Source organism: Myotis lucifugus, unplaced genomic scaffold (assembly GCF_000147115.1).
Source record: "Myotis lucifugus unplaced genomic scaffold, Myoluc2.0 scaffold_133, whole genome shotgun sequence".
In the NCBI taxonomy this organism is placed as follows: domain Eukaryota; kingdom Metazoa; phylum Chordata; class Mammalia; order Chiroptera; family Vespertilionidae; genus Myotis; species Myotis lucifugus.
Genome location: NW_005871181.1, coordinates 2,160,639 through 2,173,289, shown reverse-complemented (window position 1 = coordinate 2,173,289; position 12,651 = coordinate 2,160,639). Strand labels below are relative to the sequence as shown.

Here is a 12,651-nt window from a genome sequence, read left to right as displayed (position 1 = left end):
AAAATGCTTTGCAAGCAATTAATTTTATGTGCAATTAAAATAAAAGAATTGGGCACTCGCTCTCTACCTATTTATTGCAAACTTCTTAATGATTCATGTAAATGCCACACCACCACCTATGCTAAGTGGTAACAGAATATTTAGCCCTGGTTCAGACCCATCCTATATGCAGAAAGAGATGCTAAAGCAAAAACCCTTAGTTTTATAGTATTAGCAAGAATACTGACTTTTGAACTAAGAAGGAGATTTCATCAGCCACGGTCTTAAAAATGAAAGAGTGGTCACATTTTAAAAGTATTTGAAGGAAGTGTTTCTATTAAATCTATAGTTTACAGTTTAGTTCCATCATCATAATAAACTAGTCTGTTATACAAGTCAGTCAGTAAGTTGACCTCATTTCTAGGAAGGGTGATTTTGTTTCCTTAGATTAATCTCATTCACGTTAGTTTTATTAATTTCACTTTAGAGTCAGTTTTTGTTCTATGTCCTCAAATATAGGAATTAATTTGTGCCCCAATTCCGGCACGTAGGGCACGTGGCTGGGATTATCTGTTGGCATATCTGCTCTCTCCATCATGGCAAAGGCCTCATGTTAGCCATTGACGGATATCCAGGGTCTGAGTAGTGCCTTGCCCACCGTCCGGCCAGTTCTCTGCCCCATTCACTTAAACTGAAAATCAAGCCACTGGCATTTCTGTTTTCAGTGTTGTTTTGTGTTCAATTTAAAAATCTCCAAAAAATTGACACATAATGCTCAAATAAAGCATCATCACTTTGACTGAAATTAGTATAATTCATGTAAGTCCAAGTTTAATGAACTCTGATACATCAAAGACTAATCACTAAGATTTTCAATGCAAGTAACACGTGGTTCCTTAAGGGGGGAAAAAAGAAACCTAGTAGAAATTTGTGGCATATTGATACAGGAAACCAACATGACATATGAAATAATACATTACTCATATTTTTCAGTAATGCCATTTGATACTATTCTAAATATTGGCGACAACATATCAATCCCGTGCCCCCCCACACTCACCGGCGTCCTTCCTCAGGACGGCGTAGCCCCGCGGCAGGCCTCCCACAAACACGCCCGTGTTCTCTCCGATGATAGTGCTGCCATTCAAAAGCCCCGAGGAACCTGCGGAGGAGAAGAGAGAATCCCAACCTCAGCAGGAGGGTCTTTTTCTTTTTTAAAAATATCTTTTTTACTGATTTCAGAGAGGAAGGGAGAGGGAGAGAGAGAGATAGAAACATCAATGATGAGAGACAATCATTGATGGGCTGCCTCCTGCGCGCCCCCTACTGGGGACCGAGCCTGCAACCCGGGCATGTGCTCCCTTAACTGGACTCGAAAACAGGATCTTTTAGTCCACAGGCCGACGCTCTCTCTATCCACTGAGCCACACCAGTAAGGGCTGCAGGGGGATCCCTTTCTACTAATTTAACGAACGATTAACCCCTTCATGGGCTTTGGGGAGTTCGCTCTTTCTTGGTCCTCCTCTTCCCTTAGTCCCCATCCTGGTTAATTTTCTTCACATGTTCCTCTTCATCACCCCAAACGTCTGGATGTTGAATGACTCAGACCTCCTCCCCTCTCTGATCTCTTTCTCCACTTACAATGATGCCCCTGGAGGAATAGACAAGGGGCTGGGCTCCTGTGCGAACTACCAGGGCCAAAGACCAGAGGGGCCCGGGGCCCTGATTCTATTGCAAAAACATGCAAATCAATTTCCTTTTCCCAGCCCAAACCATGGCAAGGAGCCCAGGTATGCCTGGTCCCTTAACTTTAAATACAACCCCTCCGCTGTTTGGGAGCACCTCTGCCGACAACTCCCACCTGTCTCTCTAGCCTGCAAATCTCCCTGAACTGAGTCCTGTATGTCCAGCAACTTGCCTGGTATCTCCACGTGGATCCAGCCTCATAGAGATACAAGACTTAACACTGAACGCTGAACATCTCATTCTTCCAACCTGCTTTTCCTGATTTCTGGTCCATCTTAGTTATGGCAGCTACATTCTTCCAGGGGCCCCAAACCTAGCACTCAGGAGCAGCACCCTTTCTGTCAAGGACCAGATAGTATATATTATAGTCTTTGCAGATCGTATAGCCCCACGCAGCCACAGACTATACATAACAAATGGATAGTCACATTTCAATAAAACTTTATGAAAACAGACATGAGCTTACAATGGCCCAAAGGTGGTAGTATGCCTGTTCAAATCCTTTTAATGTAACATTTACAATCTCTCCAGATTCCTCATTATATCCAGATATATATCCATTACCTCTCATTGCTTCCCTGGTTCAAAAAAACGAACTATTTTTTTTTGCCTGAATTATTTTATTATAGCAGAAGCCTACTCACAGGTCTCCATTGCTTCTACTCTTGTTCCCATAAAATGTATTCTCCTAAGAGCAGCCAGAGTGTTTCCTTTAAAGAAAGAAGTCATTCCACGTGGCTCCTCTCTCAGAGTTCCCTAGCTTTCTTCTTTCCAAGTAAAAGTCCTCCAAGCCTCACTTCATACAGTCCTCATGGTCTCTCTGACCTCACAGCCTGCACCAGCCCTCCACCCCTTTACATCCTACGCTGGCCTCTTGCTGGTTTGTAGACATGCCTCATATGACATCTCCCACCTCAGGTGCCTGGCACCTACTGTTTCCTTGGCCAGAAACAGCCTTCTGCTGAAGACTTTCCTGACTGTCCCCTTTACCCCTTTAGGTCTCTACTCAAATGTCAGCTTAGCAGACAGGCCATTTCTAACAGTCTTTAATAAAATCAGAACATCCCCTCCCAACACACACCCACACACCTTTCCCTCCTATCCTACTTTATTATTCTCAGCATGTTTCTCACACTTGTTCAATATATATTTATTCTGATCCCTGTCCCTCTCCCACCTAAAGTGTAAATTTTGCTCTTTGTGTCCAGAATTCCTAGAGCAGTGGGTGGCACATAGTAAGTGCTATACTATATATCCTGAATGAATGAATAAAAGCCTGCAACATCATACAGGTACTATGACTGTCCTATAATTGCAGGATGATGACAGACAGGGTAAGATGGAAAGATACTCAACTTAGAATTGCAAAGACAGGATATGTAACCCCAACAACACAACCCACCAACCATATAAACTGGGAGAAATTATGTACCTTTTCTGAGGCTTGGTTTCCTTATCACTAAAATGCATATAATAACTGCTTTATTTTATTTGTCTCCTGAAGTCAAAAGTCACATGAAGTTCAGAACATAAGTACAAGCCGTGGCAGATTGCAAGGAAATGTACAAGATATGAAATTGCCATTGATGACTTTGTCTTCTTTTTCCTTTACTGAAACCCTACATAGATGAGAATATGGTTGCCAGACTTCTTTTAAGAGGCACCCAAAGGCCAACTCAAATGCAATTTAGATGAAATTGTGTGGAGGAAAAGGTGAAGGGAGAGATATAAAAATAAGTATGGCAACATCAGCATATAAACAGCCACTTATATACATCAACTTCTTACCTGTGTACTGCCCGTCCAGCGTGATCCAGCCAAAAGCCTGATGCCTCACAGCAACTATGTCATGCCATTTGCCATCATTGTATTGTTTACCATCATCATTAGTGGTGGTTACTTCCACTGAAGACCCCTGAAGGGAATGAAAGAGTGAATGAATGAATGAATGAACACATGTTCAAACAAAAATACATATACAGAATGGGGAAAATTAGGTTTACCGTTGTGAGTATACAAAACACAACTTATTCTTGTATTATCATTTATGAATTACTATATTATTTCCCATATGAACAATTGTAAACCTACCCTGAACAGAACTTCTCTTTGGAATAAGAATTTCTTACAAGTACATTTACATTTTGATGAGCTACATTCATCAGAAAGGTAATGAATTTTCTTTTAAACTTTTATATTTTAATTTTTGTCAGTAATATTTAAAAAGATAAGAAGTTGAAACTAATAAAACACTATTCAATTGATATTGTTTTAATGACAGGGAAAGGTCTGGCAAGTTAGTTTTTCTTATGTACATTACACTACTAATAAGGAATGCGGTCACATTAAAATCAGCCAGCTACTAAAAAAAATTGACCGTACGTGTTGTGGTTAAACATAGTACACAATGCTTGTACTCTAAAATCTAGCATTCATACTTATGCCTCAGGTAATAGTATCACAGTTCAAATGAGTTTCTAAGTGGGTACTAAGAAATGACAGATATCAAGAATTGAGATTTGCAAAAAGGATGTGGGGGTAAGAAAAGAGAAGGAAAAAGAACCTTCTGTCTCAGCACTTTACAGCCAAGTGAACACCTTTTCAGTACATCACGACTGACACAATGGTACTCCGTTAGCGTGTATGAGCAAGTAAGACTAAATAAAAGATATCTGAACTTTGTCACCATCATCATTTAATACTACTAATAAGAAAAGCAATCAGAAAATTATTCTAAACCTTCTAAATAAATAAATAAATAAATATTTCTTTCTTAATGAAGTTTATTTCCTTAGCAACACTTAACTTCAATCCAATAACAATATTTAAAAACCAAAAATAAGATTGGGTAAAATATTACAAAATATTCTCTTACTTGGAATGTTTCACAAAACTACTTATTTTGGTGTCGTGTTTTTCAAAGAGAGAAAACTGATCATTATCTGATGTAATATGGCTGAAGATTTATATCACAAAAAGTGCAATGTTAACCATACTATTTAAAACATTTATGTTTAAATTTCCCTAAAATAGCTTCAGCAATATAACATGTCCATTCTACACATTTAATTGGCTCCTGTCAGGCCTCATACAGAGCATGACAACACGTATGACATACAGAATTTCATATTACAAAAAAAGCAGCGTTTAATTTCCCAGGAGTATAACTGGCTTGCTTCTCTCATGGACAATATCCCAACCTCTATAGACAACTCGATTGGCAAGGAAACGACCACTTGGTAAGTCCATTTTCTAGCCCTTGGATTTTCATAGGCTGACTTTTCTTATATCTCTTTCCTCTGCATGCCTTTTTATTTCCTTCAACCCTATTTCAACATTTTAATATTTTACAAACACACATTTCATTATCGTAGTTTAATAATTAAAACCAGAACTGGTGTCGTGCCCAATTAATGTGCCCTGGTACCATGCCCATTAGTTTTTCCATTAGTGAATTCAACAATACTAATGGGATTACTAGCATGGGATGCTAATTGGGCGTGACATAAGAAACTGGCTTACTTCTTAGCATACCCTTGCTAATGATGAAATTAATGAGCATTTTATTAAATGCTGTCTCATCAAAGTGTACTTAGTTAGCGTTAAAATTGTTACAAACGATGCTGCATTCTAAAAGATCAGGTGCCCGAGTTAGTGCTTCTTCATATTATGTTTGGCAACTATCTGAAGTATTAATAGGTCTCTACATTGGAAATCGCATTTATTGGAGATAAAGTCAAGGCAAGAACATACAGACTCGGTATGTCAAATATGCTTTCTACTTAGCATATTATTCTTTGATCATCATTTTAAAGATGATTTCCCCCAATCAACGGTAAGAGAATAATGCTGTGATCAATTCTGGTGTCATGTCATACAGTTTGTTCTTCCCATTTGGAAGATATCAGACATGTTAAATAGAAGCTATTCAGAATGTTGGAAACCTTTCACTGTCATAGCTTTCTAGTAAATGAAATCAGAATGCTTTGTGGATTTCCTGTTAATGTCACTGAACATAAAATATTTAAATGATAATCACTAGTCAAGTCATTGTTGGTCAATAAAATATCATCTGATCAAGTAAATTCAAACTGAAACCAATCCAGTAAAGAATGGAAAGATTATAGCTAATTGTTAGACTTTATAAAAAAATACTATTAAAAATTGGAGTCATGCCGAGGCCGGTTTGGCTCAGTGGATAGAGCGTCGGCCTGCGGACTGAAAGGTCCTAGGTTCGATTCCGGTCAAGGGCATGTACCTGGGTTGCGGGCACATCCCCAGTGGGAGATGTGCAGGAGGCAGCTGATCGATGTTTCTCTCTCATCGATGTTTCTAACTCTCTATCTCTCTCCCTTCCTCTCTGTAAAAAATCAATAAAATATATTTTTTTAAAAAATTGGAGTCATTTGTCTCTGCCATGACCCTTAACGGTTCCAAGAGTTCAGTCCAGAATATGATAGCACATATGTAATTTTAAATATTATGAAGAATCTTTCTCCCTTCCCCTAAATATTTATTCATAGAATGCATTGGATAGCTAGAAGGGAAACCAAATAAATTTTTACACCTGTAGCCTCCATGTAGGATTACATTGTATGTTATGCATTCCATTCATTACTTATGTTCACTAAGAGATTTTTATAAGAACAAAGTACACAATAACTTCGAGTTATTTTAAAACTATATGCCAGACAGTAACTTTAAATTCCTAAAAAATGCTCTTTTTACAACTCAAAATTTAATGATTTTGAATAGATTCAGGACCTATAATTTAAAAATAACCATTAATAAAAGTAAAAGTATCTAACTGATAAAACAAATAATTAAATTGTTACATAATCTTTAAAGAGCTAGAAATCTTATTCTAGAAAATGGGTAACTGTCTTCGAGCCCGAGTAGTAGTTTACTAATGATTTTCAAGTCATTAAATTAGCCAATCTGTCAACAGACATTTCTTTATTGAGCATGTACTATGCTCCAAGGGTTGTGTGAAGCCTCAAGAATATATTTGAGGACAAAATAGACTTTGCCCTCAGTGGGTTCTGCAGTCTGGTAAGAAAGACACATTAAGGAAATAACTACTTATCTGATGACTACAATAGGATGTTCATTAGATAATCTCATCTCAGGTAGAGCCCCAGAGTAATTAAAAGAGAAGTAGCTTGAATGTCAATGGGAGGGATATCAAACAAACATAAGCTCCTTTAAACACTGGGGAGCTCCCACTCTGTGCAAGGGGCTGTGCTGCTATCTCTACCCAAAGAAGAACAAGCAATGAAAGAATATTCCCCAAATTTATTTAAAAGTTCTCATCTTCATTATATAAGAAACATATGGTCATTAACTGTGTTGAGTACAACTATGTGCTCTGAAAGTTAGCTCTGCCATTTTAGCTTTGGGCAAGTTACATCACTTGTTGTAAGTTTCTTTTTCTTCATGGCTAAAGTGGGGATAATAATAGTACTTACCTCTGTGTTTCTGCTGAGGATTTGATGTGAAAACATGAGTACTTACCTTAGTACCTGGCACCTAAGAAACTCAAAAATCTTAACTCTTGCCCAGCCAGTGTGGCTCAGTGGTTGAACATTGACCTATGAACCAGGAGGTCACAGTTTGATTCCCGGGCAGGGCACATTCCTGAGGCTAGATCCCCAGTAGGGAGCATGCAGGAGGCAGTCAATCAATGATTCTCATCATTGATGTTTCTCTCTCTCTCCCCCTCTCCCTTCTTCTCTGAAATCAATAAAAATATATATTTAAAAACATCTCAACTCTCATGAGTAATCATTTACCTGAGGATCAAAGAGAAAATAAGGACGTCCGTGTTTCAACTGAAGCTCAAAGTACTCCTCCTGGTTGCCCGGGGACGCGGCAAAGACGAGCAAACCTTCAGGCTCCCTTGTTCGGAAGCTGGCCTTAATGCCTGTGGGACAAGGGCAGTCCGCAAGTCAGTGCTGGGTTTGTTGATTCTCCCTGATAAATGTACATTTGCTTTCATTATTATTTATGATGCAGTGAGTACAGTCAAGCAATTATACTAGTACAAGGGGACGTACGAGGAGGAGCCCAGCCGCTTGGTCTCAAATCTATCCTGTTACGAATGCCAACTTGGACTTGGAAGCCCAAGCCTGCACTCCCAGGAATCCATATACATATAACGAAGGTAAATTTATGCAAAACTCATCAACGGAACATACATGGTGTCAACCCAAAATAGGATACTCAGAAATATCCATTTGACAGTGTTATCAGAATCCTAAAAATGAATGGGTTTTGGACACGAGTGAAAGAAACAAGGGCCCTCGTTTAATATACTTACGTTCAAAGAACAGGACCAGTAACAAGCTAAGAGCTGGGAAGTCCTGCTGTGAAGTGGTCCACAGAGTAGAGCTAATGTTCTGAAACACCATTCTGTAACCAGAAGGTCTGCAGCCTTCCGAATTTTAGGGTCTCCCCTGGCCTTCACATCACCTACCAGCTCTACCTTAGACACATTGTGCTCCTGTCTCACAGCAACTTCTCCAGCTCAGGACGCAGGGCAGTTTTCAGTGGTCACAGACACCTTCCCACTGTCACCACCTGGTCCCACCTCCATTCTACCTGGTATCCCACCTGCCATACTACAGAGGCTTCCCTTGTGTGAGGTATTTCACTTATTGCATTGAAATTAGCAAAGAAGTTCAAGAGGCACAATCTTAATTCTGAATGAGTTTCCAGTTTAGTTGGAAAGATCAAATGCATACATATATATAGAGTAACTAGTGGCCCAGTGCACAAATTCATGCATGGATGGAGTTCCTTGGCCTGGCTGGTGATTGGGCCAATTGGGGCTGTCTCGCCTACTCCCTATCAGGGCCGGCCAGGGGGAGGAACTGCGGGGAACTGCGGGAGATTGGCTGGCCAGGGGAGGTTGGCTGTGGAGTGCACTGACCACCAGGGGGCAGCTTCTGTGTTGAACATCTGCCCCCTGGTGGTCAGTGCATCATCATAGCGACCGGTCAACTGGTTGTTCGGTCGACAGGTCATAATGGTCACTTAGGCTTTTATAGATATACATTATATGGTCAGAGTCAAGTAACAGCTCAAGAACATACACGGGAATCATGTACCAACCAGCTCAACAGCACAGCACTGAGTAACTCATGGATGCTGATTTGAGTAGTAACACCACCAACCAGAATTATGAAAGTCTGAAGGAGAGAGAGCTCCTTTCAGGCTTGGCTGGTAGGGAAGGGTTTCATTCTGAGTTCTGCAGACTGCAACCACCTCAACAACCATGCATGTCTAATCGATCTTTCCTCATGCTTCAGATCCTGCTAGGAAGATGAAATAAATAGGTATAGCTAAGATAAGAGTTACCTATCCTGATATAAACCACATTGTTTCACTCACACTTTATAGACAATTGGGACTCTCAATGTACAAGAAGTGTCAGAGATAAAAGATGCTGTATTAGAGGAGTCTATCCAATTGGTCAAAGATGTATCAAGAACTGCTGAAAAACAACATGAATTAAATATGCTAATGCGATAGTCAAGGTATATTTGGTCAGGAAATTAACTGTGGTATGGAGAATGGTGTCTCAATGCATAAGCTCCCAAAATTAAAATAACACTTTGCACATAAAAACAATGGATTCTATTACACAGATATTTCTTTGCTCTCATAAAGAAAGCAAATCCTCTTGGCTTCATTATCAAATATCCTTTCTGCTCCATTCCCACCCAAACCAATTGCTTGGAGATGGAATTCTCGAGGTCTGAATGGAGCATTAAGGAATGTGAAAGGATACATATAGAAGCAACTCTGGCTATATGCTTATTTGAATTATGCAAATAAGTGCAAAGTTAGAAAAGGCATTTCTTTGTACTTGCTGGCCATTAGGCACTGCTAAAAATGTCTCTATTCATAAACTATTTATGGCTAACCAACCTATAAATACATTAATAACAAAATCTTCATTGCCTATACTTGACAAAAGAATATTGAAAATAATCTGAAAAGATTATTAATGGCCTGGAATTAATCCCCAAATGGCTCTTTATTATTAGAATACCAAAGTTTTGTTCTTATCCCTTTCAACATATATTGTTTCTTAATTTTTTTCAAAATTAAATTGTTTTTTAGCTGTTTATCACTAAAGAATTTGGGAAACAGTAGATCAACATTCTAAAAATTTCACTGGAAGTACAAATTAGGATAAAAAGTAAGAATGCGCCCTAGCCAGTCTGGCTCAGAGCGTTGGCCTGCAGACTGAAGGGTCCCAGGTTTGATTACGGTCAAGGGCACATGACCAGGTTGCCGGCTTGATCCCCAGTCGGGGGCATGCAGGAGGCAGCCAATTAATGATCCTCTCTCATCATTGATGCTTCTATCTCTCTCCCTGTCCATTCCTCTCTGAAATCATTAAATATATATATATATATATATTTAAAAGTAAGAATGCTGGAGAAAAAAACAAGAATAAAGAGTTTTACTACATGAAAGTTTTGGGGAAACTGACATTAGTTATAATCTTTATAAAACAAAAAATACTCTCTTAGATCTTTTGAAGTAATTCTCCATTTCCTCCTGTAACACTCAAACACAGTGGCTGAGTATCACTGTTATGAGGACTATGATGCATCTTGAAACTGTAGCTGGAAAGAGGGAGAAAGAGCCCTCAGAAAATGTTTTCCACAAGAAGAAACATTTCAGGTGAGTTGTAACCATAGAGAAATGGAATTCCCTGGGAGGGACCACCCATGCGGATTCTCCACTATCAAAAGCAACCAAGTCCAATGTTACAAAATGCAGCCCATGCCACCAAAGCAAAGCTCAGATGGTCCCTTCTGAACAGCTTTGATCTTAAAAGCCAATAGAAAACTATAGGCTGAAATTACACGAAATATTAGGTTAACATACATCTATTTACATAGATCTGTCAATATCTGTGTCTATCCATATTTACCAGTCCATCCTTTGATTTCTAGATTATACCCCAAACTGCTCTTGCACCCCAAAATGCTGATATAACTGCTAATACAAAATCAGAATTTCACATGAAAAACTGGTATGTTATGAGAACGATACTATTTTTAATATAAATGCTTCCACCAACATCTGAGTCGTAAGTTGTCATCATTCCTTTTTATGTATATGTTATTCACTGTATTATATATATTCAATTTTAATCCCCTTAACAGCTAGAATATTTCACCTAGGACATAAATACATTCCACTTCGGGCTCATTTTAGAAAACTGTTGTGAGTTGCAATCAAGTCAGGATAGTTCTAAAATATGAACTGAATGCCAGTTAATGACAACTGAATTGTAATCTATACATAATAGTTCGTTGTTTTATAGAGCAAAAGATAGAATATTCAGTGTGTATTTTGGTTTCCTACAATAATGTTTTATCTTGATATCTTGTAAAATGGTTAGTATTTTAACAAGTAATTCTAGCAAATAAAGTTTAATCTTAGGTTTAAAAAAATTTTATAAAGTGAATTTGTATCATGTTTACTTTTTGTTTCTATAAAATTGAAAAAATTAACTTTTGAATATATATGTATTAATTGTATCAGTTCTATATCATGTTTTATATCTAGGTGCATGAATGTTCATGTATTTACATATATTATTCATACACACACTTGCCCATTTACATGTGTACACATATGCATACATGCTTCATAGAATTAAATTTATATTGATTCAAACTGAATAAAAGGGAATTTCAAAACTTTAAATATACTAAGTATACTAAGTGCACTAAAATATGTTGTTTCATTTTGCAAAACAAGTATTTTGAAAATCAATCAAGTTCCACTCACTGTAGCATTAGCACAATTGCTGAGTGACTTTGACCTTGGAATGATTGCCTTGTCTTTTATGTCAAGTCTAATGGTTGGAAGTGTTCAGTGACCTCAAGCAGCATTAAAGACATCTGCTTTGGGGTTTCTACACCAAAGCCTCCCCAGTAACAATCTCAGTGGGTGCCAAGCAATCAGACTAATATGAACATATATTTCAGACTCCTTTGGAGTAAACTAGGGTCCTGGAAATGGAGTAAAATAAAAAACAATTTTCCTTGTGGCACTTTCAAATAAGCTCAAAATAAACTCAAAAGGTCTTATTTCCCATTCTGAAGTAGAAGATAATGTTGAAGACAATGCTAAAAGCACTTTATGGTTCTTAAGTGAAAGAATCCTCACTGCAAGAGGGAATCTGAGACAAAGGAGCAGGCTAGACTTCCAGCTTTGTGACGAGTGAACAACAAATACAAAACAGAACAACATCCGGGCCTTCTGGCTCCTGGAGATCGACACTTAATCACAAGTCTAACTTTGAGTGTGCTGGACTATCCACATCACACCGCCCTCGTGTAAGCAGAGAATGGAAGGAATGAGGATGAGAGAAGGAAGGTCCATGGCAGCGAGGTCATCCTCACCGTGACACCAGGGCCAGTCAGCCCGTCCCTCCACTACCCACTGTATCTTCTTGTCACAAGAAGGGCGAGGGGAAGTCAGTGGGCTGCCTACAATCACATGTCTTTGCTGGTCTTCTACGGATAGAGCAACCTCAGTTTGCTAAAGATCAAGTGGTTTTACTATGATGGCATTTTGTGGGATTCTTCAAATAAGAGTATTTTACAAAAAGGGCCCAGTCTTCTCCTTCCACACCAAGGAATGGCTAAACTCTAAATGTGATCAGACTGCAATATTTATTATCTCCATAAGTTACTTTTTGGAAAATACTTGGATACCAATAAATGCATGTTGAATGAGTAAAAGAGTACAACCCTCTAATCCCTTTAATAGCCTAGGTCACAGTATAATCACTCTTACTGCTACAAAGGGACTTCTTATATGTAACTAGTACATTTTAGGATCAACTTAATTCCTGTTTATTTTGTTCATTCTATTATGGGAATTGAGAATAAT

The 12,651-nt window shown here is 38.5% G+C and overlaps 1 protein-coding gene across 1 annotated transcript in view; it reads right to left on the bottom strand.

The window, feature by feature from the left end:
- Positions 1 to 12,651, bottom strand: part of USH2A (usherin) — a 295,540-nt gene that overhangs the window by 146,396 nt on the left and 136,493 nt on the right. Inside the window, exons 21-23 of the mRNA XM_006094330.1 lie at positions 7,518 to 7,648; positions 3,514 to 3,640; positions 1,040 to 1,141 (exon numbers count right to left, since the gene is read on the bottom strand). Coding sequence (XP_006094392.1) covers positions 1,040 to 1,141; positions 3,514 to 3,640; positions 7,518 to 7,648 — 360 coding nt within the window. The remainder of the gene's footprint in view (positions 1 to 1,039; positions 1,142 to 3,513; positions 3,641 to 7,517; positions 7,649 to 12,651) is intronic.